At 42.1% G+C, this 24,097-nt stretch overlaps 1 protein-coding gene across 1 annotated transcript in view; it reads left to right on the plus strand.

Moving 5' to 3' along the window:
* Nucleotides 1–4,939: 4,939 nt before the first annotated feature.
* Nucleotides 4,940–24,097, plus strand: part of LOC309558501 (up-regulator of cell proliferation-like) — a gene marked incomplete at its 3' end in the record, with an annotated part of 167,010 nt that continues 147,852 nt past the window's right edge. Inside the window, exon 1 of the mRNA XM_082261581.1 lies at nt 4,940–5,145. Within this exon, the coding sequence (XP_082117707.1) occupies nt 4,986–5,145 (160 nt within the window). The 5' untranslated portion in view covers nt 4,940–4,985. The remainder of the gene's footprint in view (nt 5,146–24,097) is intronic.

Below are 24,097 nucleotides of genomic sequence, written 5' to 3' on the forward strand. Positions count from 1 at the left end.
CCCACAGTACGTCGTGCCCAGCCGCCACTACTTTTCCAGGCAAGCCATCCCTTCCCTGCACAACCAAGTGGGGGAAAAAAATCAGGTGTGCACTGCGCAACGCCATCTGTGCCAAGGTCCACCTAACTACCGATACGTGGACCAGTAAGCACGGTCAGGGGCGTTATATATCCCTAACGGCACACTGGGTAAATGCAGTGGCGGATGGGCCTGAGGCGGATAGCAATTTGGCGCATGTCCTTCCACCACCGAGGATTGCAGGGCGCTTCAGTTTGCCTCCTGTTCCTAACTCCTCCTACTCCGCTTCCTCATCCTCTACCGCCTCCTCATCCGGACAGCGTAACACCTTCACCACCAACTTCAGCACGGCCAGGGGTAAACGACAGCAGGCAGTTTTACAACTTGCCTGTTTGGGGGACAAACCACACACCGCGCAGGAGTTGTGGAGGAGCATGGAACAGCAGACAAATGAGTGGTTGCTGCCAACGAGCCTCAAGCCCGGCCTGGTGGTGTGCGATAACGGGCGAAATCTCATAGCAGCTCTGGGCCTAGCCAGTTTGACGCACATCCCTTGCCTGGCGCATGTGCTGAATTTGGTGGTGCAGAGGTTCCTTAAAAACTACCCCGATATGTCAGAGCTGCTGCAGAAAGTGCGGGCCGTCGGTGCGCACTTTCGGCGTTCTCACCCTGCTGCTGCTCGCCTGTCAGCGCTGCAGCGTAACTTCGGCCTTCCCGCTCACCGCCTCATATGTGACGCGCCCACAAGGTGGAACTCCACCTTGCACATGCTGCAAAGACTGTGCGAGCAGCAGCAGGCCATAGTGGAGTTTCAGCTGCAGCACGCACGCGTGAGTCGCTCTGTGGAACAGCACAACTTCACCACCAATAACTGGGCCTCCATGCGAGACCTGTGTGCCTTGTTGCGCTGTTTTGAGTACTCCACCAACATGGCCAGTGGCGATGACGCCGTTCTCAGCTTAACTATCCCACTTCTATGCCTCCTTGAAAAAACAATTTGGGCGATGATGGAAGAGGATGTGGCACAGGATGAGGAGGAGGAGGAGGAGGAGGAGGAGGATGAAGAGGTAACATTTCCAAGGCTTTCAGGTCAGTCATTCGCAAGGGACTCCGAGGGTGGGTTCCTGCACACACAAACGCCAGGGACACAATTGTCCAGCAGGGGCACAGTTCTGGAGGATGAGGACGATGAGGAGGAGGAGAAGCTGGAGGAGGAGATGGAACCATGTTCACAGCAGGGTGGCACCCAGGCCAGCTCATGGCCATCACTGGTGCGTGGCTGGGGGTATACAGAGGACACGGACGATACACCTCCCACAGAGGACAGCCTTTCGTCGCCTCTGGGCAGCCTGGCACACATGAGTGATTACATGCTGCAGTGTCTCCACAATGACCGCCGAGTTGCCCACATTCTAACTTGTGCTGATTACTGGGTGGCCACGCTGCTGGATCCCCGTTACAAGGACAACGTACCGTCCTTAATTCACTCACTGGAGCGCGATCGCAAGATGCGCGAGTACAAGCGCACGCTGGTAGACGCGATGCTGCTGGCATTCCTATCTGACAGCGGGGCCACAGTGGAAGCAAAGGCAGAGGAGGAGGAGGAGGAGGAGGTCGCCAACGCAACCAGGGCACCGCCAGCACCTCAGAAGGCAGGGTTAGCATGGCCGAAATGTGGAAAAGCTTTGTCAGCACGCCACAACAAACATCAGCACCAGCAGCTCAGATGGAACGTCTTAGCAGGAGGCAGCATTTTACCAACATGGTGGAGCAGTATGTGTGCACACGCCTAGACGTACTGAATGACGGGTCTGCCCCCTTCAACTTCTGGGTCTCCAAATTGGGCACATGGCCTGAGCTTGCCCTTTACGCCTTGGAGGTGCTGGCGTGCCCTGCAGCCAGTGTATTATCTGAACGGGTATTTAGCACGGCTGGGGGCGTTATCACAGACAAGCGCAGCCGCCTGTCCAGAGACAATGTGGACAAGCTCACGTTCATTAAAATGAACCAGGCATGGATCCCACGGGACTTTTCCGTACCTTGTGCAGAATAGCAATGGATACCGACCTTACCCACCCATTGTTCCATTTTTGCTCTTTCTCACTCTTTTGGGGTGTACCCTCATTTAAAATTTGTGAAAAGAAGCAGTGTTGGCTACCTCGTCCTCCTCCTCAGGGCCAGATTAACATAGGGGCTATTGGAGCTGCAGCTCCAGGCCCCTACCTTTTTATATAGGCCCCGGGCTGGCCATATTCACTGTTACCGCTCTTCTGTCACTTGTAAACACAGAAGTCTGGCTTCTATGCTCGCTTCCCCAGGCAGCACCCTCAGAACCTCCCCACACAGCGCGAAGGCCGGACAAGGAGGGACAGTTGCCGATGCATGGATGTGTGTCCCATCAGCATCCCATGTTGAATTAGGCATGCATGGCTGCACCCTTCCTCCTCTGGGTGCATGCCAAGGCACGGCCCTTAAGGCCCTTCAAAATCCTCAGCACCAAGCCCATGATGCTCTTAATCCGACCCTGGTCCTCCTCCACCGCCGCTTCCACCTACACCGCCCATAGGTGTGCGCAGCCTATTGCATTAGGGTGTGCACCCCAAAGTTTAAATACACATGCATGTGTTTGCCTACATGTACATGGCCCCAATACATTACTCTCCCTGCTGGCAAAGAGAAATAGAGCAGAGCAGGTCCGAGGGAGATCTTTCCCATCTCCTCACTGGCAAACAGAGTGATAATGCTATGTGCCCTAGGTGATTAGGGTGTGACCAGGCACACCCGGCACACCTTGTGCGCACGCCTATGACACCGCCACATCCACCACCACCTCAACCTCCCTCCTACTCCATATGGGCCTCGTCCTTCAGAGATGAAGAACATTGTTTTATTTTTCAGTTTTTTTTGTTGTTTTAAGTTATTTCCCTATCCACATTTGTTTGCAGAGCACTTGCCATGCTCTTAATTACGTTTTGCTGCCATTTGCAGCACTCTAGCCCTTTCCTTTGGTGTTTTAGAGCCATTTTAGTGCCTGAAAGTTCGGGTCCCCATTGACTTCAATGGGGTTCGGTGTCCAGGAAAAGTTCAGCAAAAGTCCGGGACACGGACCCGGACTTTTTTTTAAAGTTCGGCCGAACCCGTCGAACACGGACATCCAGGTGTCCGCTCAACTCTACTGATGAGTCATCAGTTGTTAAGGACCTGGTGGCCAGTTTCCTGGCGGTATGATTGTTTCCAATTTTGGGTGCTGAAAGAGGTACCATTATTTTGCATGTAATTCTTAAGGACGAGCAGCCCAAACCAACTATTTACATATGATTTTTTTTTACTGTGCGTTCTTCTTTATATCATCCCAGGTATGATAAAGTTTAAAACACAAAATCATAAATTATAATGTAATAAATAACTATAAAAAAGTTAAAGTCTCTCTTTCTCTCCCAGGGGGCAAGTGCGTGCCGCTGGCGGCACACTCCCACCCCCACTCAGCAGCGGGGAAGCCTATGCTCCGATTGCCGCCTGACACCCGCGATCGCTCCCCGCTGAGAGATAAGGACGGTCGGCTGTTGTAAACACAACTGACCGTTCTTCTCCTTGAAATGAGATCCTTCTATATAGGATCACATGTCTCTATGGTCATTTCACAAGCCACGCCCCGCCCACAGTTAGAATCACTCCCCTAGGCTCATATTTAACCCATTGATCACCCATAGGGTTAACCCCTTCCCTGCCAGTGTCATTATTACAATAACATATTTTTAGCACTGATTACTGTAGTATGTAACTGGTACTCCCAAAAGTGTCAAAAATGTCAGTTAGGGGTACGATCTGGCCGCTGCAATGTCGCAGTCCCGCTAAAAATCGCAGATCGCCGCCATTGCTAGTAAAAAAAAAAAAAAAAACAATAAAAATCACATAAATCTTTCCCGTGGTTAGTAGACGCAATAACTTTTGCGCAAACCAATCAAAATACGCTTATTGCGATTTTTTTTTTTACCAAAAATATGTAGCAGAAAACAAATTGGCCTAAAATGTTAAAAACATTTTGATTTTTAAATTTCTTTTTTTGAGAATGTCATATAGCAGAATGTGAAAAATATTGTTTTTTTTTTTTTTTCAAAATTGTCGCTCTTTTTTTGTTTATAGCGCAAAAAATTAAAATCACACAGGTGATCAAATACCACCAAAAGAAAGCTCTATTTGTGGGGAAAAAAAGGACATCAATTTTATTTGCGGACATTTGTGAAAATTTGCGGCTGACGTTCGCGAACCGCCCCGGCCGATGTTCATCCATCACTACTGGTGGGTCATTCTATCCCTCCTAGTCCTGAATTGACTTTGTTGGGCATAGGAATTCTGGGATTTGCAGCCCCTCTTAGGACCGTAATCATGCAGATATTGCTTGCTGTTAGATCATCCATTTTCTCTAGGTGGATGTCAGCGGAAATCCCCACACAATATGAAAAAATTCTGGCATATAAGGATGGGAGAGGTCCAAAATTTGAAAAGCAATGGTCTCTGTGGCTTCAGTTTTACAATGCTTGGAAGCGATCTTAAACAAATATGGACTCTGATTTGTTCTTCAATATCTGTCTACTCTGGTATTTGAATGACTGCGTTAGCGTCGACAGCTCACGGTATTGTTTACAGTGGCTTTTTGACCAAGGTATGCAATATACTTATTTGGTTGTCTGTTCTTTCTTATTGTTAATCTGTAATCTTTTGAAAATCTTAATAAAAATGTATTTGAGAAAAAAAATAGTCACAGATTAAATGGTTATTTTATTTTATTCAATTGTATTTATTTTTTTATTCTTAGATTATGAAATAAAGAAATCATGGCTTCTGGCAGAGAAGTTGCAGAGATGATGATAAAACGTTTTCAATGGAAATTAGTGGAAGTATTCAAGGAAAATGTAGAAGGTTTGTGTGATGAGCTGATATCTCAAGGCCTCATAACCCCGGATGAGATGATTCATCTCCAACATGATGAAGATCCAAGAAGCAGAGTTGAAAAAATAATCAACATCATACTTCAGAAGGAAGACTGTCAAACATTTCTGTGTCATCTTAAGAACATGATCCCCAGATTTCCAGCACTAACTGATCTGTCCCAGCACTTTCCAGAAAGTGAGTCATCTCAGCTATAGAAATATTTGAGGCTGGGTATTATTTGTTTGTCTACTGAGCTTCCAAATTCTATCACGCTATACCCAACAGAGAAGGTGTGCCCCTGAGCCTCCTTTTAGTTTATGTTTAATGCACTTATGCTTCAGAGCATCCGTTCCCAAATTATTGGTCAATTAGCTGCAAGGGTCCAGAGATCTTCACTGTATGGCCTCCCAGAACTGCACAGCCCTGTCTAAAAATAAACCTAGTCAGACCCCTATGCATGAACACTGCATTTATCTATTCATTGCATTCATTCTATGTTCTGTTTTCTATTAATTATTATTATATTAATTCCAATGGAAACTACAGTGCCTTGCGAAAGTATTTGGCCCCCTTGAACTTTGCGAACTTTTGCCACATTTCAGGCTTCAAACATAAAGATATAAAACTGTAATTTTTTGTGAAGAATCAACAACAAGTGGGACACAATCATGAAGTGGAACGACATTTATTGGATATTTCAAACTCTTTTAACAAATAAAAAACTGAAAAATTGGGCGTGCAAAATTATTCAGCCCCCTTAAGTTAATACTTTGTAGCGCCACCTTTTGCTGCGATTACAGCTGTAAGTTGCTTGGGGTATGTCTCTATCAGTTTTGCACATCGAGAGACTGAAATTTTTGCCCATTCCTCTTTGCAAAACAGCTTGAGCTCAGTGAGGTTGGATGGAGAGTGCTTGTGAACAGCAGTTTTCAGTTCTTTCCACAGATCCTCGATTAGATTCAGGTCTGGACTTTGACTTGGCTATTCTAACACCTGGATATGTTTATTTGTGAACCAGTCCATTGTAGATTTTGCTTTATGTTTTGGATCATTGTCTTGTTGGAAGACAAATTTCGGTCCCAGACTTAGGTCTTTTGCAGACTCCATCAGGTTTTCTTCCAGAATGGTCCTGTATTTGGCTCCATCCATCTTCCCATCAATTTTAACCATCTTCCATGGCCCTGCTGAAAAAAAGCAGACCCAAACCATGATGCTGTCACCACCACGTTTGACAGTGGGGATGGTGTGTTCAGGGTGATGAGCTGTGTTGCTTTTACGCCAAACATAACGTTTTGCATTGTTGCCAAAAAGTTCGATTTTGGTTTCATCTGACCAGAGTACCTTCTTCCACATGTTTGGTGTCTCCCAGGTGGCTTGTGGCAAACTTTAAATTACACTTTTTATGGATATCTTTAAGAAATGGCTTTCTTCTTGCCACTCTTCCATAAAGGCCAGATTTGTGGAGTATACGACTGATTGTTGTCCTATGGACAGAGTCTCCCACCTCAGCTGTAGATCTCTGCAGTTCATCCAGAGTGATCATGGGCCTCTTGGCTGCATCTCTGATCAGTCTTCTCCTTGTATGAGCTGAAAGTTTAGAGGGACGGCCAGGTCTTCGTAGATTTGCAGTGGTCTGATACTCCTTCCATTTCAATATTATCGCTTGCACAGTGCTCCTTGGGATGTTTAAAGCTTGGGAAATCGTTTTGTATCCAAATCCTGCTTTAAACTTCTCCACAACAGTATCTCAGACCTGCCTGGTGTGTTTCTTGTTCTTCATGATGCTCTCTGCTCTTTAAACGGACCTCTGAGACTATCACAGTGCAGGTGCATTTATACGGAGACTTGATTACACACAGGTGGATTCTATTTATCATCATTAGTCATTTAGGTCAACATTGGATCATTCAGAGATCCTCACTGAAATTCTGGAGAGAGTTTGCTGCACTGAATGTAAAGGGGCTGAATAATTTTGCACGCCCAATTTTTCAGTTTTTTTATTTGTTAACAAAGTTTGAAATATCCAATAAATTTCGTTCCACTTCATGATTGTGTCCCACTTGTTGTTGATTCTTCACAAAAAAATTACAGTTTTATATCTTTATGTTTGAAGCCTGAAATGTGGCAAAAGGTCGCAAAGTTCAAGGGGGCCGAATACTTTCGCAAGGCACTGTATATACTGTATATATTTGGCTGTATATACATTGTAAGATTGGGGAGTCAACAAAGTTGTCTGATTGCAAGGATATCACACAAGAGGGATTCTTGTGAAACATAGCCGAATGCTTACCCTATATTGCAGGAAGAAGGTGGTCTGCTTCGATAAATTGTAAAATAAGATCAAGTTGAGCTTGAAAGTACACAAATAAGCACAATTCAAAATGTTCACAAGCTTTATTATCTTAATATATCTGTGTTACTTACCAAAACCAACACAATTGTACATTCAGTCAATATTTATTATAAAGTGTACTGCACTTATCAAAAAATGTATAACGCTAAATGCTAAACTTTTCTATGGGGGACACTAGTTCCTGTGACCTGGGGGTCCCCAAGGGATTCCCCTAATTTGCAGGGATATCCTCTCACTTCTTGTTTTGGTTATGGGACAGGAAGTGAAGGGAAATACCCCCCAACGGGGCACAAAGGACCAAATCAATTCCTTTGTCAATGCAAACAGCCCATAATGTCCAGTAATAAATTATAAATTCCTTAGCACAAAATGCGCTAATAAAGTGCAAACATGCTTCTTCCACAAAAGTGCCACGATGAACAGATCAAATGGGTATTCCCCCAGTTTCATCTTTTAGAAATAAATTTTCACCAAAAGAAGTTGACCACATACAGTAAATCATTTGGTTAAACAGCATGTAATGTTCAAATCTACAGTGATCCTACAATCATGGTTCTCTCCCGCCACTGCTTCTCCGCCAGTAATTCACAAAATATTACAGTGCAAATTGTGCACTGATTCATTATTTTGTGCCTGTTTGCACATCATAGTAGTTTTTTTTTTTTTTTTTTGTCTTAGTTAACCACTTTACCCCCAGCCCTATTTCGGACACTTTTTGTTCACAAGTTAAAACCAGTATTTTTTCCTAGAAAACTACTTAGAACCCCCAAACATTATATATATTTTTTTAGCAAAGACTCTGGAGAATAAAATGTCGGTCATTGCAAAATTTTTTGTCACGCGGTATTTGCGCAGCGGTCTTTAAAACGCCATTTTTTTGGAAAAAATTTGAAAAATCACATTTCACTAATTTAAAAAAATACTAAACAGTAAAGTTAGCCCATTTTTTTTGTATATTGTGAAAGAACATGTCACGCCGAGTAAATAGATACCAAACATGTTACGGTTTAAAATTGCGCCCCCCCGTGGGATGGCGACAAACTACGGTCAATAGAGATCTCAATCTGCGACGCTTTAAATTTATTTAACGGTTACCAGTTTTGAGTTAGAGTGTAGCTCTTTTTTTAAATTATTGCCCACGCTCTGGCGATCGCGGCGATACCTCACATGTGTGGTTTGAACAGCGATTTCATTTGCGGCTCGACTTGCGTATACGTTTTTTTTTGTGCGCGAGCTAACGGTGACGGGGGCGGCTAAATTTTTTTTTTTTTTTTTTCCTATTTATTTTTTCTTTTTTTTTAACTTTATTACAGGTTTTTAAAAAAAAAAAAAATCTGATCACTTATTTTGCTGTCACAAGCAATGTAAACATCCCTTGTGACAGCAATATGTGTGACAGGTACACTTTATGGAGGGATCGAGGGTCTAAAAGACCCTAGACCCCTCCACTACACTTCCCTGTATGCAAAACGCCAAAAACGGCATTTTTGCATACAGCCGTTTTTTAAATCTGCCGCCTTTTGCGGCACGGTAACCCGGATGTGACGTCATGGACGCCGCCTCCGGGTTACGTCATCGGAGACCCGATCGATGCCGTTTCCGGCATTCATCGGGACTCCATCCAGCCGGCGGACGTGTCGGCTGGGTGCTCGGGGCTCCCGGTGGGACGGGAGCCCCGAGCAAAGCCGCGGAAGGCGGCGGGAGGGGGGGGACGTCCCCTCCCGCCCCCCCGGGTAACGATCGAGCGGCTCCCGAGCCGCATCGATCGTTACCGACGGAAAGCCGACCGCCGGCTTCAAACAACGGTACCGGGATGATGCCTCTAGCTAGAGGCATCATCCCGGTATAACCACTCAAAGTCAGCCGACGTAGATCTACGTGGCTGGTCGTTAAGTGGTTAATAATATTTTATAAATGCAGGGCACCTTACATATACAGTATATACATATTTTCATAGAATCATACTAAGATTCGGAATGACATTGCACTTGCTTTTGTCAGCATTTCATGGAGTGAATAGAAATGTCACCCAAAGAGTCCAACATATTTGTTGGGAAATTAGGATTTATGTGGAAAGGAATATTTTAAGGTGTTTAATTAATTTAAACATACATGTTTTCTTATAAGTAGTAGTATTAGTATTATTATTCTTATTTCTTTACATTGGAAGACCAAAATGTTTGTCTGTCTTCAGCTTCAGTCACCAGAAGGACTCTCCTGCCAACCAGCCATTACAGAGCCCTTGTAATATATGAACATTTTTGTGTTGTAGGTATGTCTAGTGAGCCTGTTGCCACAGTCCTGAAGTGACCAAAGGACTTTGCCTTGCATGTCTAAGTAGGATGTAATACAATCATAACTTATGAAACATATTAATCTTAGTGGGTGTCCAAATCCAGTTCTACCTTGGAAACCAATGTCAACCAGTAACACATTTATTGTTTTAAATGTATTTATATTGGTAATTCTTAGCATTAGGTTTTATGTTAACAATATTTTGTTCTTTTTACAGATAAACAAAGGCGTTTCCATGAACTTCTTGTCAGTTTAAATATGGAGCATTTAACTAATTCCAAACTGACATTGAGTCACATCCTAGAAATTGGAGCAGAGACTTTGAGTGATGTCCAGCCCCAGGCCATTCAAGATGTACCATGGCATTTTTTAAGAAAGTTGATGGCCTTGAACAGAACTGCAGTTAATACTCAGTATGAACAAGATGAAGAAAAAATCAGTTTAAATGGAAGCAACACCTTTTTTGACTCATCAATGATCGAAGAGGAAAGTAGTTCAGCTGAATCTATTCACCCCTTGGATGTCCTGTGTGCTCTCCTGCATTGTTCAGATAGTTTTCTACAACAAGAGATTGTATCCAAGCTGTCCATGTGTCAGTTTGCTGTCCCTCTGCTTCTTCCTTCTGCTGACGGGTCACACTGCACCCTCATGCTTTGGGCAATGAGGGATATTGTGAAGAAGTGGAGACCGCAGTCACTATCTGACAGTAAAGGGTTCAGAGAGGAAAATGTGGTGAATATTTCTATGCCAATTTTCTCCTTCATCAGATTGGGTAACACCAAACTATCCAAATCTAAAATCCTGAATCAAGTTCTTAATCCAGCCCAACATTTCCACAACTTTTTCATCCACGAAGATATGGAGGGAGGAAACATTGAGAGGAAAATATCTGATGGACTTGTGGAAATGTCCTGGTATTTTCCTTGTGGTAAGTCTGATGTTTTCCAAGAACCCATCGCAGTGACCAACCTACGAGGAGACCTGGAGTCCAACTGGGACAAATTTGCATTTCTGGCTCGAGTCTCATCAGCTGTATTTATATTCATTGAGAGTATTTCGGAGATGCAATTCAAATTGTTATCATCCTTCAGTAATGCTGACGTCCAGTTTTATCTTATTGTTACTCCAGAAAAGGGTAAAAAAATAAACATGGAGACCTCAAAATACATAAACCATCTAATGCCAATTTTAAAAATGAGTTCGGAAAATATTATTACAAAAAACAGCACAGCAAATGATGCAGCATTGGTGAAAAAAATTCACAATGGCATTAAAAATGTTTTAAGAACCTCTCAGAAAGAAAGGCAAAACCTGTGTAATAATAAAAATAAAATTGAAGGACTTCAAATCTTTGTTGATGAGAATTCTGTTGAATGTCATAAAGCAAAAGATCTAGCAAGTCAAATTACTTCTGTGATAAACGATGTGGAAGGGTATAAGAAGGAAACGCTAAAATTACAGGGAGATCTGTGGAAAGAATTGTCAAAAGTAGAAAAAGAACTTTGCAGAATGGCAAAACAAGGGAGAAAAGATGCACAAGAATATAAATCTGAGCTTAAACAAAAGCGCAATTCACTCCACAAACAACAATACCAGCATGATGTTCCTGTAGGCATATTCGATTTTACTGAAGCAATTACTGACCTCTCCACGACTGAAAAACATTATTTCTTGAAATGGATGAAATTTGAACTGGATTCAGTTGCAAGAGACAACAATTCCTTGTTGCAGTTTGAATACAGGGAAAAATGTAACAGTAAACCGGATATATCAGAGCTTAAGCAGCTGGATCAGAAGATCTCAGACAGTTCTTTAGGAATAGAACATTTTCTGCGTGAGCTGGGACAGTTTTATGAGGCTGAGTATTCCATGGTTGATAAAAAACAGAATAAAGAATCCGCAAGACGATTCACTAAACTCCCAGGAATTGCTGCTGATCTTCTACTAGATGGGTTTCCGTTAGAGTTGATTGATGGAGACGCCTCTAATATTCCTATACAGTGGATAACTGATGTTCTGACTGAGCTAGACAATAAGACAGGAGGGCGATGCAAAATGAGAGTGATAACTGTACTGGGAGTGCAGAGTACGGGGAAGTCCACTCTTCTGAACACCATGTTTGGTCTGCAGTTCCCGGTGGCCAGTGGAAGATGCACAAGAGGAGCCTTCATGACTCTTCTAAAAGTGAAAGAGAACTTCCAGGAGGAGTTGGGCTGTCACTTCATTCTCGTAATAGACACTGAGGGGCTGAAAGCTCCAGAGTTGGCCTCGTTGGAGGACAGCTATGAACATGACAATGAACTGGCCACACTAGTGGTTGGGTTGAGTGATATCACCATCATCAATATGTCTATGGAAAACACATCAGAAATGAAGGATATTTTACAGATTGTGGTCCATGCTTTTCTTCGGATGAAAGAAATCGGGAAGAAACCCAACTGTCAGTTTGTACATCAGAATGTCAGTGATGTGTCTGCTCATGAAAAGAACCTGAGGGACAGGAAAAAATTTTTGGAACAGCTAGATGAAATGACAAAAGTAGCTTTAAATATGGAAAAGAAACGTGGAATCACCTGTTTCAGTGATGTGATGAATTATGATCCCGAGAAGCACAATTGGTACATTCCTGGACTGTGGCTGGGGGTTCCCCCAATGGCTCCGGTAAACTTTGGGTACAGTGAAAACATTTATGAATTAAAGAAATATTTACTGGGATTTTTAAAATCTCAAAACTCCAAAAAAACTCAATGTAAAATCCTTGACTTCATCACATGGATAAAAAGTTTGTGGAGAGCAGTGAAACATGAGAAATTCATCTTCAGTTTCAGAAACAGTCTGGTGGCTGAAGCTTATACCAAACTGTCTATGCAATACTCCATGTGGGAATGGGAATTCACTAAAAAGATCCATAGCTGGATGATCACCAAAGAAACTCACATCAGAAATCAATCTGCAGCCAGTCTCCATGCCGAAATGTGCATGCAATTTAAATGTGATCTTCAGAGCTTACTGGTAGAAGAAGAAATTAAAATGCTGAAGCTACTAGAAAACTATTTTGACAGCAATTGTGAGAACGTTTATCTCATTGAGCGATACAAGGATGATTTTGTCATGAGTGTGAGGTTTCTGAAGAAAGAACAGGAAAGGAATACTCTTAGTAAGCTCAACGAGGCGGTTTCAATCCAGAAAGACAAATGTAAGATTCTGGATATTCAGAAGAGATCTCAGGAGCTGATTGAGAATGAAATAACAAATCTCCTGAATAGCTGCAGAGAAAGAAATTGTGAACTTTTTGACATAGAAGCAGAGAAAGAATTTGAAGAGATGTGGAAGAAAACACTCTCTGATTTACAAATAGGGGAGCTGACAAGACGTAACATTGGACAAACGATTCTGCAGCAGCTTAACAATGAAATGGGTGTAAAGGGAGGCGGTATTAATGAAAACCTAACCCATGTGATGAGCTTGGATGACTATGGGAAAAATCCATTTGTTCCTGACAATAGCCACATTGACTGGACATTATTTTCCCCTAGTCGCAATCCATTCTATGTAGATAAGGCACAGCTGGACAAGATAGAAGGTCTTGCAACAACTTTAATAGATATGTGTGACACATACATGAAAGAGAAGACAGGCAACATAGGGGATTACAATGATACTTACTTTCAGGAGTTGCTACATATAATCAATGCTAAACTCAAAGATAAAACCACTGCAAAACTTAATTTTTCTCCAAAGTTTGAGCTAGATATAAAACTTTTTATTTTTGGAAAAGCATCTAGAGCATTTCAGGACATACATGACAGGTTCATTCAAGAAAATGACCCCAAAATTTGCCTTGAAAGATTAAAACCTCAATACCTGGCCACATTTGAGAGTATATTCCATGAAAAAGAGTGTCAGAATAGGGCCAAAACATTCTGTGAACATTGCCTGAAGCCAGCACTAACTGATTATATTCTGGGGCATCTCGGTAAGGAAATCATTGATGAAATTCTACAAAGTTCTGACAGCCACATATTTAGCAGCAGAAGCGCTTTTCAGTTTGTTGTACTGGAGGACTTGCTGAAGAAAATGGAATTTAAACAATACTTGTTGTACATTGATAATTATAGGGTCTTTTTGAAGCGCTGGATCCGTCAGTACATTACTGAAAAATATCAGAACTCATCAACTCTAAACGTCTTAGCAGAAAAATATTTATCTTCTATCATTGATATAATTGAAGAAGTCCTGAAGAGTGAGGAATGTGCGAAAACAGAAACCATTGTGACATTTCTGGAAAGTTTCTGCAAGTCACTAGAGAAAGAAATAGTGATTTCACAGAATGAAATGACAGTAGTCACTTTCCACAATACAGCAGATGTCAGCCAGTTCTCTGAGGACATTCTTTTCTATCTTCCTAACATAAAGGAGAAAATGTTATCAGACACAGAATTGTTGGACATTGAACGCCTCCTCTCCAGAGTCACACTGAAGCCTCAGGAGGAATTGATGCATAAAGTGATTGGCTGCAGTAAGCAGTGTCCATTCTGTAAAGTCCCCTGTGAGAATGCTGGTGGTGACCACAAGGAGCACTCTGCATCTCTCCATAGACCTCGGGGACTGGGAGGCTACAAATCAGACATAGATGGGACTTTAGTCACTGACATCTGCTCCACTGCTGTGGTATCTAACACTACATTTAGAAATTCTGACACAGACGGAGATTTTCACCCACACAAAGACTATCGTAAATACTATCCAGACTGGGTAATTCAGCCTGACCCCAGCCTTGAATCTTCTGATTACTGGAAATATATTTTTGTTCATTTTAATAGTGAATTTGCAGAAGAACATATTGCAAAGCCAGCTGAGCCTCCACAAGACTGGATGGAAATCACAGAAGAACAGGCTTATGCGAGTTTACTGGAAACTTTTAACATCAAACAAAAATAACATGGCTGTATTTGTGTCATCACTCACATATACAATGTTTTTCTGAACATTACAGTTATATTTTACTTAATTTAATTTTTATTAGCCTAAAATCCTTATTTGCATACTCTTGTCTCTCTGCAAATAGTAATCGTGGATCCCAGTAAACAGATTTAAAATTAGGTATGGGAATGTGGCTGGATTCAAAGTTTGTTTTTAAAATTTGACCCAAGGTCTGCACTGAGCCTTAAGAACTCTATGAACTGAGATTACATTGTGGAGGAAAGCATTAGGATCCAAAGAATCATTGTTTTAACTTCCATGCAACCTTCCCCAACGTTTGCAAATTCATAACTAGAGTACATGGACAGTTAAGAAATTGCATCAGAGCTGTGGATTTGTTTTGTTTGCATTTTCAGGAATATTCTTTATCATATATGAACATTATTTCTGCACGCATCATAAAAAAAAAAAAAAGTGATAGCAATGAACAAAGTCTTCATGAAAAGGGAGCTCATATACAATCTTCCTTCATCAACCCCAACCCATTGAAAAGCCATATTTCCATGCCATTGTTGGGTTCTTTTTCTGACTTCAAGCCACGTTATCTGCTCAAGAGTCATTTTTTTTTTGTACAAGCAGGGAAAATTATTATGAAAACTACCCAAGAAAAATAATTGGACCTTCCAAATCCCTCACCTATCCGGAGTCTATAGTGACTTTATACTCGACTTAAGCGTGCCAATAAATTTCAGGTGATGAGAAGCAGTTTAGCTAAATAACACTGTATATACACCTTAGGACAGAAATGTAAAGGGGTTGTAAAGTAAGAAGGTTTTTTTATCTTAATACAAAAGCCTTCTGTGTGTAGCAGCCTCCCCAGCGCCTCCTAATACTTACCTGAGCCCCATCTCTATCCAGCGATGTCCACGAGTCCCTCAGCTGCCCGGGACTTTCCCTCCTGATTGGCTGAGACACAGCCACAGTGCCATTGGCTCCAGCGGCTGTCAATCAAAGTCAGTTAGCCTATTAGGAGAGAAAGGGGCAGGGTCGAACGGCATCTCCGTGTCTGAATGGATACACGGAGCTGCAGCTTGGCTCAGATGTCTCCATAGCAAGCTGCTTGCTGTGGGGGCACTCAATAGGATGGAGGGGCTAGGAGCAGCAACAAGGGACTCGAGAAGGGGAGGATCCAGGCTGCCCTGTGCAAAACCAACTGCGCAGAGTGCAGAGGGAAGTATAACATGTTTGTTATTAAAAAAAAAAAAGACTTTACAATTACTTTAAGTCCACTTCCACAATTAAATACACAATTAATAGAGTCACGTTATTCCACTTTTTGGCATGTCTTGCTTTTCATCTCTTGCCAATAAGGAGAATTATCTTTCTTGTGATTCATTTTTCCAGCTATATACTCACTCATTGGCCAATGTCCATGGAAAGTTGTAGAAAATGTGCTGGCAATTGTATACAGTGTAATATTTTCCACATACCTGTTGGGACTGTTGGGTTTAACCACTTAAGCCCCGGAAGATTTTACCCCCTTCCAGACCAGGGGGTTATTTTGCGATTCGTCACTGCGTGACTTTAACGGACAATTGCGCGGTCGTGCGACGCTGTACCCAAACGAATTTGACGTCCTTTTTTTCCCAGAAACAGAGCTTTCTTTTGGTGGTATTTGATCACCTGTGCAATTTTTTGATCATGCGCTATAAACAAAAAAAGAGCGACAATTTTGCAAAAATAACAATATTTTTCAAATTTTTTTTATATGAAATTCCCCCCCCAAAAAAATGTAAAAAATCAAAATTTTTTTAAATTTTTGGTCAATTTGTTTTCTGCTACCTATGTTTGGTAAAAAAAATCACAATAAGTGTATTTTGATTGGTTTGCACAAAAGTTATTGCGTTTACTAACTAAGGAAAAGATTTTTGTCATTTTTGTTGTTTTTTTTTTTAACGAGTAATGGCGGCGATCTGCGATTTTTTTTTGCGGTACTGCGACATTGCGGCGGACAGATCGGACCCTTGACTGACATTTTTGACACTTTTGGGGTTACCAGTGACATTACTACAGTAATCAGTGCTATACATATGCACTGTTACTGTAAAAATGACACTGGGAGGGAAGGGGTTAACTTTATTGGAGAGGGAGGGGTTAAGTGTGTCCCTAGGGGCGTGTTTCTAACTATCATTGGATGTGGCTAGTGGTGTAATAGCACAGATCAACGGTCCTACATAGCAGGACCGAGTGATCTGTGTTTTTAAACATAGGACAATGACAGGCGGCTTTGTTTACACTAGCCACCTGCCTTTCTCCCTCTCTGCCCGACGATCACGAGTGACCGAGCGGGAGCGCGCCTCTGGCGGCGCGCGCTCGCCTCCTATTCGCTCCCAGGCTAGTGACGTACCGGTACGTCACTTTGCCTGGGAGGGGCTGACCGCCACCGTATATAGTCGGGCGGCGGTCAGCAAGTGGTTAACCACTTTACCACCAGAGGATTTTGCTGTCTTACGTCTGGGCCACTTTTTGCGATTCCGAACTGTGTGACTTTAACTGACAATTGCGCGGTCATGCAACACCGTACCCAAACGAAGTTTACACCTTTTTTTTCCCACAAACAGAGCTTTCTTTTGGTGGTATTTGATCACCTGTGTGATTTTTACTTTTTGCGCTATAAACAAAAAAAAGCGACAATTTTTAAATAATTATATTTTTCACATTTTTTTATATGAAATCCCCCCCCCCCCCCCCCAAAATGTAAAAATCAAAATCCATTTTTATTATTTTAGGCCAATTTGTTTTCTGCTACATATTTTTGGTAAAAAAAATCGCAATAAGTGTATTTTGATTGGTTTGCGCAAAAGTTATTGCGTTTACTAACTAAGGGAAAGATTTTTTGGTGTTTTTTTTTTTTAACGAGTAATGGCGGCGATCTGCGATTTTTTTTTTTGCAGGACTGCGACATTGCGGTGGACAGATCAGACCCTTGACTGACATTTTTGACACTTTTGGGGTTACCAGTGACATTTCTACAGTAATCAGTGCTATAAATATGCACTGTTACTGTAAAAATGACACTGGCAGGGAAGGGGTTAATTTTACTGGAGAGGGAGGGGTTAATGTATGCCTGGTGCTTACTGACATGTGTGGGGGGAGGGGACTGAGTGACACAGGGACAGATCGCATGTTCAGCTATGCTGAACCCTGCAATCTGGCCCTGCCTGTCACTTAGGAGATCCGCCCGCTTTGTTTACACAAGCGGGCAGATCTCCAGACTCGATTCCCCGATGATCGGGGAAGAGCAGCGGCGATCGCCCGCCGCCACTCCTCCCCTGGCCCGACTCCCGCTGTGACTGAATACAGCGGGAGAGAGCCTCCGGCGGCGCGCGTGCGCCACCGAGAACGGGGAGTGTCTGACGACGTAGGTCTACGTCGTCAGACCTACAAGAGCCACTTTGCCGCAGTAGAGCCCTAGTGAGCAGCGGCAAAGTGTTAATTGCTAAAGGCAAATCCACTGTGCACTACAAGTTCTCTGCAAGTGCACTTAGAAGTGCTGTAGCTATAGATCTAAGGGGAAGATCTGAACTGAGAGGAAGCTCTGCTGATTTCTATCATCCAATCATGTGCAAGGTAAAATGCTGTTTTTTATTTTTCTTGTATGTCCCCCTCAGATCTACAGCGACTGCACTTCCATGTGCACTTGTAGTGCACAGTGGATTTGTCTTTAGTAAATAAACCCCTTTGTGTCTCATATATGTTTATATGGCATTCTGTTCTTATATATTTTGCATCATAATGCACATTTAATCAAGTGCTTTTTGATATATAGTTTTATTCTCCACCTCTGGGCATTTTTATTCTGGGACTTATAAAATTATTGAAAGTACGTGGGTGTTTTGGGGAGAAATGGTGGGCTTGATTTTAATTAGATTTGTTATACCATGGTAACTTTTTTTAAAAGTTTGTAGAATAAATGTTTTCTATTTTTTGATAATATGATCTTAAGACTCGGTTCACACTACGGCAATCCGACTTAGGGGGCCACCTGTGAAGTCGCGTGCACAGCGACTTTGGCACGACTTGCACAGACTTCATAAAATTAATGTCTATGCAAGATGCTCCAGGTCACCCCGAAGTAGTACAGGACCCTTTTTCTAAGTCGGAGCGACTTGTGTCACTCCTATTAGAAGCGGTCCTGTACTACACCATGGGACGCGACGGTGCGTGACTTGTCAGGCTGACCAAGTCGCCTGACAAGTCGTACCAGTGTGAATGGAGACTAATAAAGTATGTTTTGATTATATGTCAATTGTTTCGCAAAATATATATATATAATATGTTGTAGTCTATACAGTGGTATTTGATTTTTTTGGTTGTTGCTGAAGTTAGTATAAAATATTTAAGGATTTTTGCCTATTACAAAGTTTCAAAGTCAGGCTGAAAAAAGAAACGTGTCTATCAAGATTAACCTTAGACTAAAAAACAAATACGTTGCTTCCTGATAAAGTTTAATTAATGTAGAAGATGCAAAAAATAAAAAAAAATTAAAAAAGCTCTCACAGAGAATAGATCCCATTCTAACCCCTAACAAAATCCATTTCTATTTATTTTCTTTATTTATTGTTCTAGGATAACCACTGTCACAGGCTAGCAGGATTGATGACCATCTTTGCCATGTGCAAGATTTGTGAAGGTGTGAGCTCCAAAAAGATCCAATGCACAGAGTCTATGGAACCACCAGGCATTCACCATAATACCCCACAAGGGATGATAAGCTTTGACGTGGGATGGTACCCAGATTGCTGCCCCTAATCACACCCATGCAGATAGCAGCTGACCTAGGAAGGAACCACTGTGTAGTAGAAAAGGGGACAGACTTAAGGCCAGGGCAGACGGTGAGCAAAGATACAAAGCTGAGGTCTATAACTGTAGAGATAGGAAATTTTGAACATGGAGAACAGAAGGATCACTGGATGATACAGGAAGTACAGAGACATTGGGTGACATGGGATACGCTGGGGTAATGGGGTGACACTGAATGCTCTTGGGGGTCACTAGGTGACACAGGATGCCCAGGGGATCACTGAGTGACACATGATTCTCTGAAAACAAAAGAGCACTGAGGGAGTCATTGAAGACAACTGGGCCATCGGAGATACAGAATAAGAGGCTCAATAGGGCAGAGGTTGCTGGAGACACTGTGCTCACAGGAGAGCACAGGAGTCAGCAAATCTCATGAGACACAAGGGTGCCGAGATTACTGGGGAGAATTGGGTAATGGAAGGGATCACTGAGTCACGGGAGGCATGGGAATCTCTAGAGCCAAGGGGATCTCAGGAGAGCACAGGAGTTATTGTCGATTCTACGGTCACTGTTCTGTTCTCACTACACTTATGCCCCAGGCGTGTGCAGCTCAACATACAGCTAAACCTTTAATCCTGCAATAACCAGTCCTTTTGTAACTTAAGGCTTTATTCCAGAGATAGAATAGTGGTCACATGAACAGGTTACAAGTCAGAATGGATATGCGAATAGGATTGTGAATAGAGGTGAAACTGTAAATAAACATATAAAGGCATATAATCAGTATACAAACATAAACAGTATATGCATTGTGTATATAACCAACAGTTCATAGGCATACCAGCGATGCTTCAAAGGGGGGTTCAGGAATCTTCCCACAGCAACCTCAGATACTGTCTGCTCCTTCCTGAGGTAAATCTAAAATGGAGATTCTCTCAGAGAGGGGTGGAACTAATCCAGCAATAGAGAACAGGAAGTACCATAAAGTACTGTACAACAGTCTGTGTCACAGTGGCATCTTGTGGACCATATTGGTATTACAAGTTCCAATAGAATTAATTATTTCCTTATGCTGGAGGCATGACAGTCACAGAAGAGCACATGGTTGAAAACAGGAACTGGGATCACTCAGAACCTGGGGCCTATAGCCAGGAATGACATCATTGCTCAGTCAATGCATGCTGGTATGAGCATCACAAAGCTTCTGGAGGCACAGGGAACACTGGGGTCACAGGAGAGCACATGGGTCAGGGAATCACTGGGGGTACAAGTGTGCAGATAACCACTTGACTGAGTGGAGTAACAGGAGTGGACAGGGTTAACTGATTCACTAGGGGCACATGAATCTCTGGAGACACTGTTAGGGGTCACGGAATCATAGGAGGCACAAAGATCATTGAGTCTCTTGGGTCACAGAGGAGCACAGGGCTAAAAACAGAATCTTGGATTGCTCAGGACCTGGGGTCTGTATTCAGGAGTGAAACCTATTGCTCAGGAATGGATGGTGGTATGAGCACAGCTTTAATAGAGGGATAGATTGACAGGGGGGGAGAGGACTGGCCATGAACAGCCAATCTGTGACATTGACCATTATTTTTTGAAACAACCTACTGTATTTGATAGTTTTACAGCTCTTACATCAAGGAATCCTTTGCATTTTGAAAATAAACATTTCCTCCAATCACAAGTGAAGAATTTTTGTCATGTGTGTCCACTTAAAGTGTATCTAAGTGAAAACGTATTTTTTTAACAGAGACGGACAAAAAAGAGTAGTTCTAAAGGGGGGGGGGGGATTTGGACCAAGCCACGCTGTGTGTATCTATGGACACATATAGCCAGGAGCAGGGGTGCACCAGCATGGGTGCCCCCATAGCAAGTGGCTTGCTTTGGGGGCACCCGGAGAAGAGGAGGAGCGGAGAGTTCCGGCTGGAGACCTCAGAAAAGGAAAGGAGGATTGGGGCCGCTCTGTGCAAAATCCTTGCACAGAGCAGGTAAATATAACATCTTTTTTTATTATTTTAGGGGAAAGAATGTAAGTCTTTATTATCACTTTAGCCTTTCTATAGTCTACAAAACTGAAAAAAAATATATAAAAAAAAAAATATATATATATATATACGTAAAAGCATCAAAAGGTTTTCCACTTAATATTCAGTGTGGGACATTTTTATATTTACACTTAAATTTTAAGGTGTTCATATGCTTTTAACCACTTTAGGCCGGGAGGATTTTCCTGCTTTACGTCCAGGCCACTTTTTGCAATTCGGCACTGTGCGAATCTAACTGACAATTGCGTGGTCATGCAACACCGTACCCAAACAAAATTTTTGTTCTTTTTTTTTGCACAAACAGAGCTTTCTTTTGGTGGTATTTGATGACCTCTGCGCTTTTCATTTTTTGCGATATTAATAAAAAATATCGACAATTGTGAAAAAATAACAATATTTTTCTACTTTGACAGTTACAAAATATCCAATATATTCAATTTTTGTCATATATTTAGGCCAAAATGTATTTAGCTACATGTCTTTGACAAAAAAATTCTCAATGAGCGTATTTTTAACCGCTTTAAGACCGGAGGATTTTACCCCATTCCTGACCAGGCCATAGTTTGCGATTCGGCACTGCGTTACTTTAACGAATAATTGCATGGTCATGCGATGCTGTACCCAAAATAAATTTATGTCCTTTTTTCCCAACAAAAAGAGCTTTCTTTTAGTGGTATTTGATCACCTGAGCAATTTGTACTTTTTGCACTATAAACAAAAAAAGAGCTTACATTTTGAAAAAATAACAATATCTTTCACATTTTTTTATATGAAATTCCCCCCCAAAAAAATGTAAAAATCAAAATTTTTTAACATTTTAGGCCAATTTGTTTTCTGCTACATATTTTTGGTAAAAAAAATCGCAATAAGCGTATTTTGATTGGTTTGCGCAAAAGTTATCGCAGCTACTAACTACAGGAAATTTATGTAATTTTATTGTTTTTTTTTTTTAACGAGTAATGGCGACGATCTGCGATTTTTTTGCGGGGCTGCGACATTGTGGCGGACAGATCGGACCCCTAACTGACATTTTGACACTTTTGGGGGGTACCAGTGACATTTCTACAGTAATTAGTGCTATAAATATGCACTGTTACTGTAAAAATGACACTGGCAGGGAAGGGGTTAACTTTTATTGGTGATCAAGGGGTTAATGTATGCCTGGCGCTTACTGACATGTGAGGGGGGAGGGGATTGTGTGACACAGGGACAGATCGCAGGTTCAGCTATGCTGAATCCTGCAATCTGTCCCTGAATGTCACTTAGGAGATCCGCCCGCTTTGTTTACACAAGCGGGCGGATCTCCTCACTCGATCCCCAATGATTGGGGAAGAGCGGCGGTGATCACCGCCTCTCCTCCCCTGGCCCGACTCCCACTGTGACTCAATACAGCGGGAGCGAGCCTCCGGCCGCGCGTGCGCCGCCCACAAGGGGAGGAGTCCAGCGACGTAGACCTACGTCGCTGGTCGATAACGAACCACTTTGCCGCAGTACGCTCAATGTGAGCGGTCGGCAAGTGGTTAACCCCTTTACAAATTAGAGTTATTTGATATCAGTTTGTTATAAATCCACGCTATAATTTCTTTAATCCTTTTCAGCATTAGCTAGCTTCTATTTATGATATTCATTTTGATCACATATTTTGAATGGCCCTTACCAACTACTCAAATATATCTCCAACATTAGAAGGAAAACGTACAGCTCTATATTTACATTACTTTTAAAAACAGATATCACAATAGCTTTACATCCATCTATTGATTCTATATTGGTCATAAAAAAAAAAATGTTTTTTTTAAAATAAATTTTATTGGTTTTTCAGTATACAAACAATGGAAGGCGTCGGGTAAAAGGGCCCGAACTGCCTGTACAGAAAAATACAACATATAAAACAGAAATTTCATCCATTTTTTCTTTGAAAAAACGTGGATGAAACTAACAGTCTGCATGTGTGAAAGGGGCCTAACTGTGGAACAACAAAACTGTTTATTTGCACAGTATATGCTTTTTGCTTTAATACAAGAAGTAACCCACAATAGTTTTGTTTCTAATCCTTAAAGTGGAGTTCCGCCCTATTTTGCAACTTTAGTGATTCCTGGAGTACTCGCTATGCTGATCAACAATTGGGCATTTTCAATTTTTTTCGGGGGTCCCTTACCTTATTTTCAGGACATTTTTGATTGTACTTCCTCCTTCTCCCCCCTCTGTGGCCATGGCCACCGGCATCACTTCCGCCTTTGCATTGCATCCTGGGAGCTGTTTGTCATCACTCCCAGGAGGCTGGAATCAGGAAGAACTCCCAGAACACTCCCTGGAATCAGGAAGAAGGACACAGCAGATTACACTGCGGCTTCAGGTGCCCACATCCAAGATGGCCACGCTCAGACAGTGTTTTTAAAAGTAAGATTTTGACTAAAATCCAATACTGTACACCTTGTAAGTATGAGAATAGCGGTTCTGTAAAGGGCGATGGATTAGTATGATAGGGATATTTTTAGGTTAAAAAGGTATTTGAGGCCGGAACTCCGCTTTAATGTGTGTTGAGTAAAGCATTAAATAGTGCAATGTGGTCACAATAAATTCATTTGAATCTTCTAGTTTTTGTTGAGTCTTTTGTTTAAAACTTTTTCTCCTAATCCATGAGCTGAAATGTGACCCCAAAATGGGCAGGTACTAAACTCACTATAAAAATCCGAATGCATTTTGTAGTCGATAAAAGAAAGGA

This window comes from Pelophylax lessonae (genome assembly GCF_965119305.1).
Source record: "Pelophylax lessonae genome assembly, chromosome: 6".
In the NCBI taxonomy this organism is placed as follows: domain Eukaryota; kingdom Metazoa; phylum Chordata; class Amphibia; order Anura; family Ranidae; genus Pelophylax; species Pelophylax lessonae.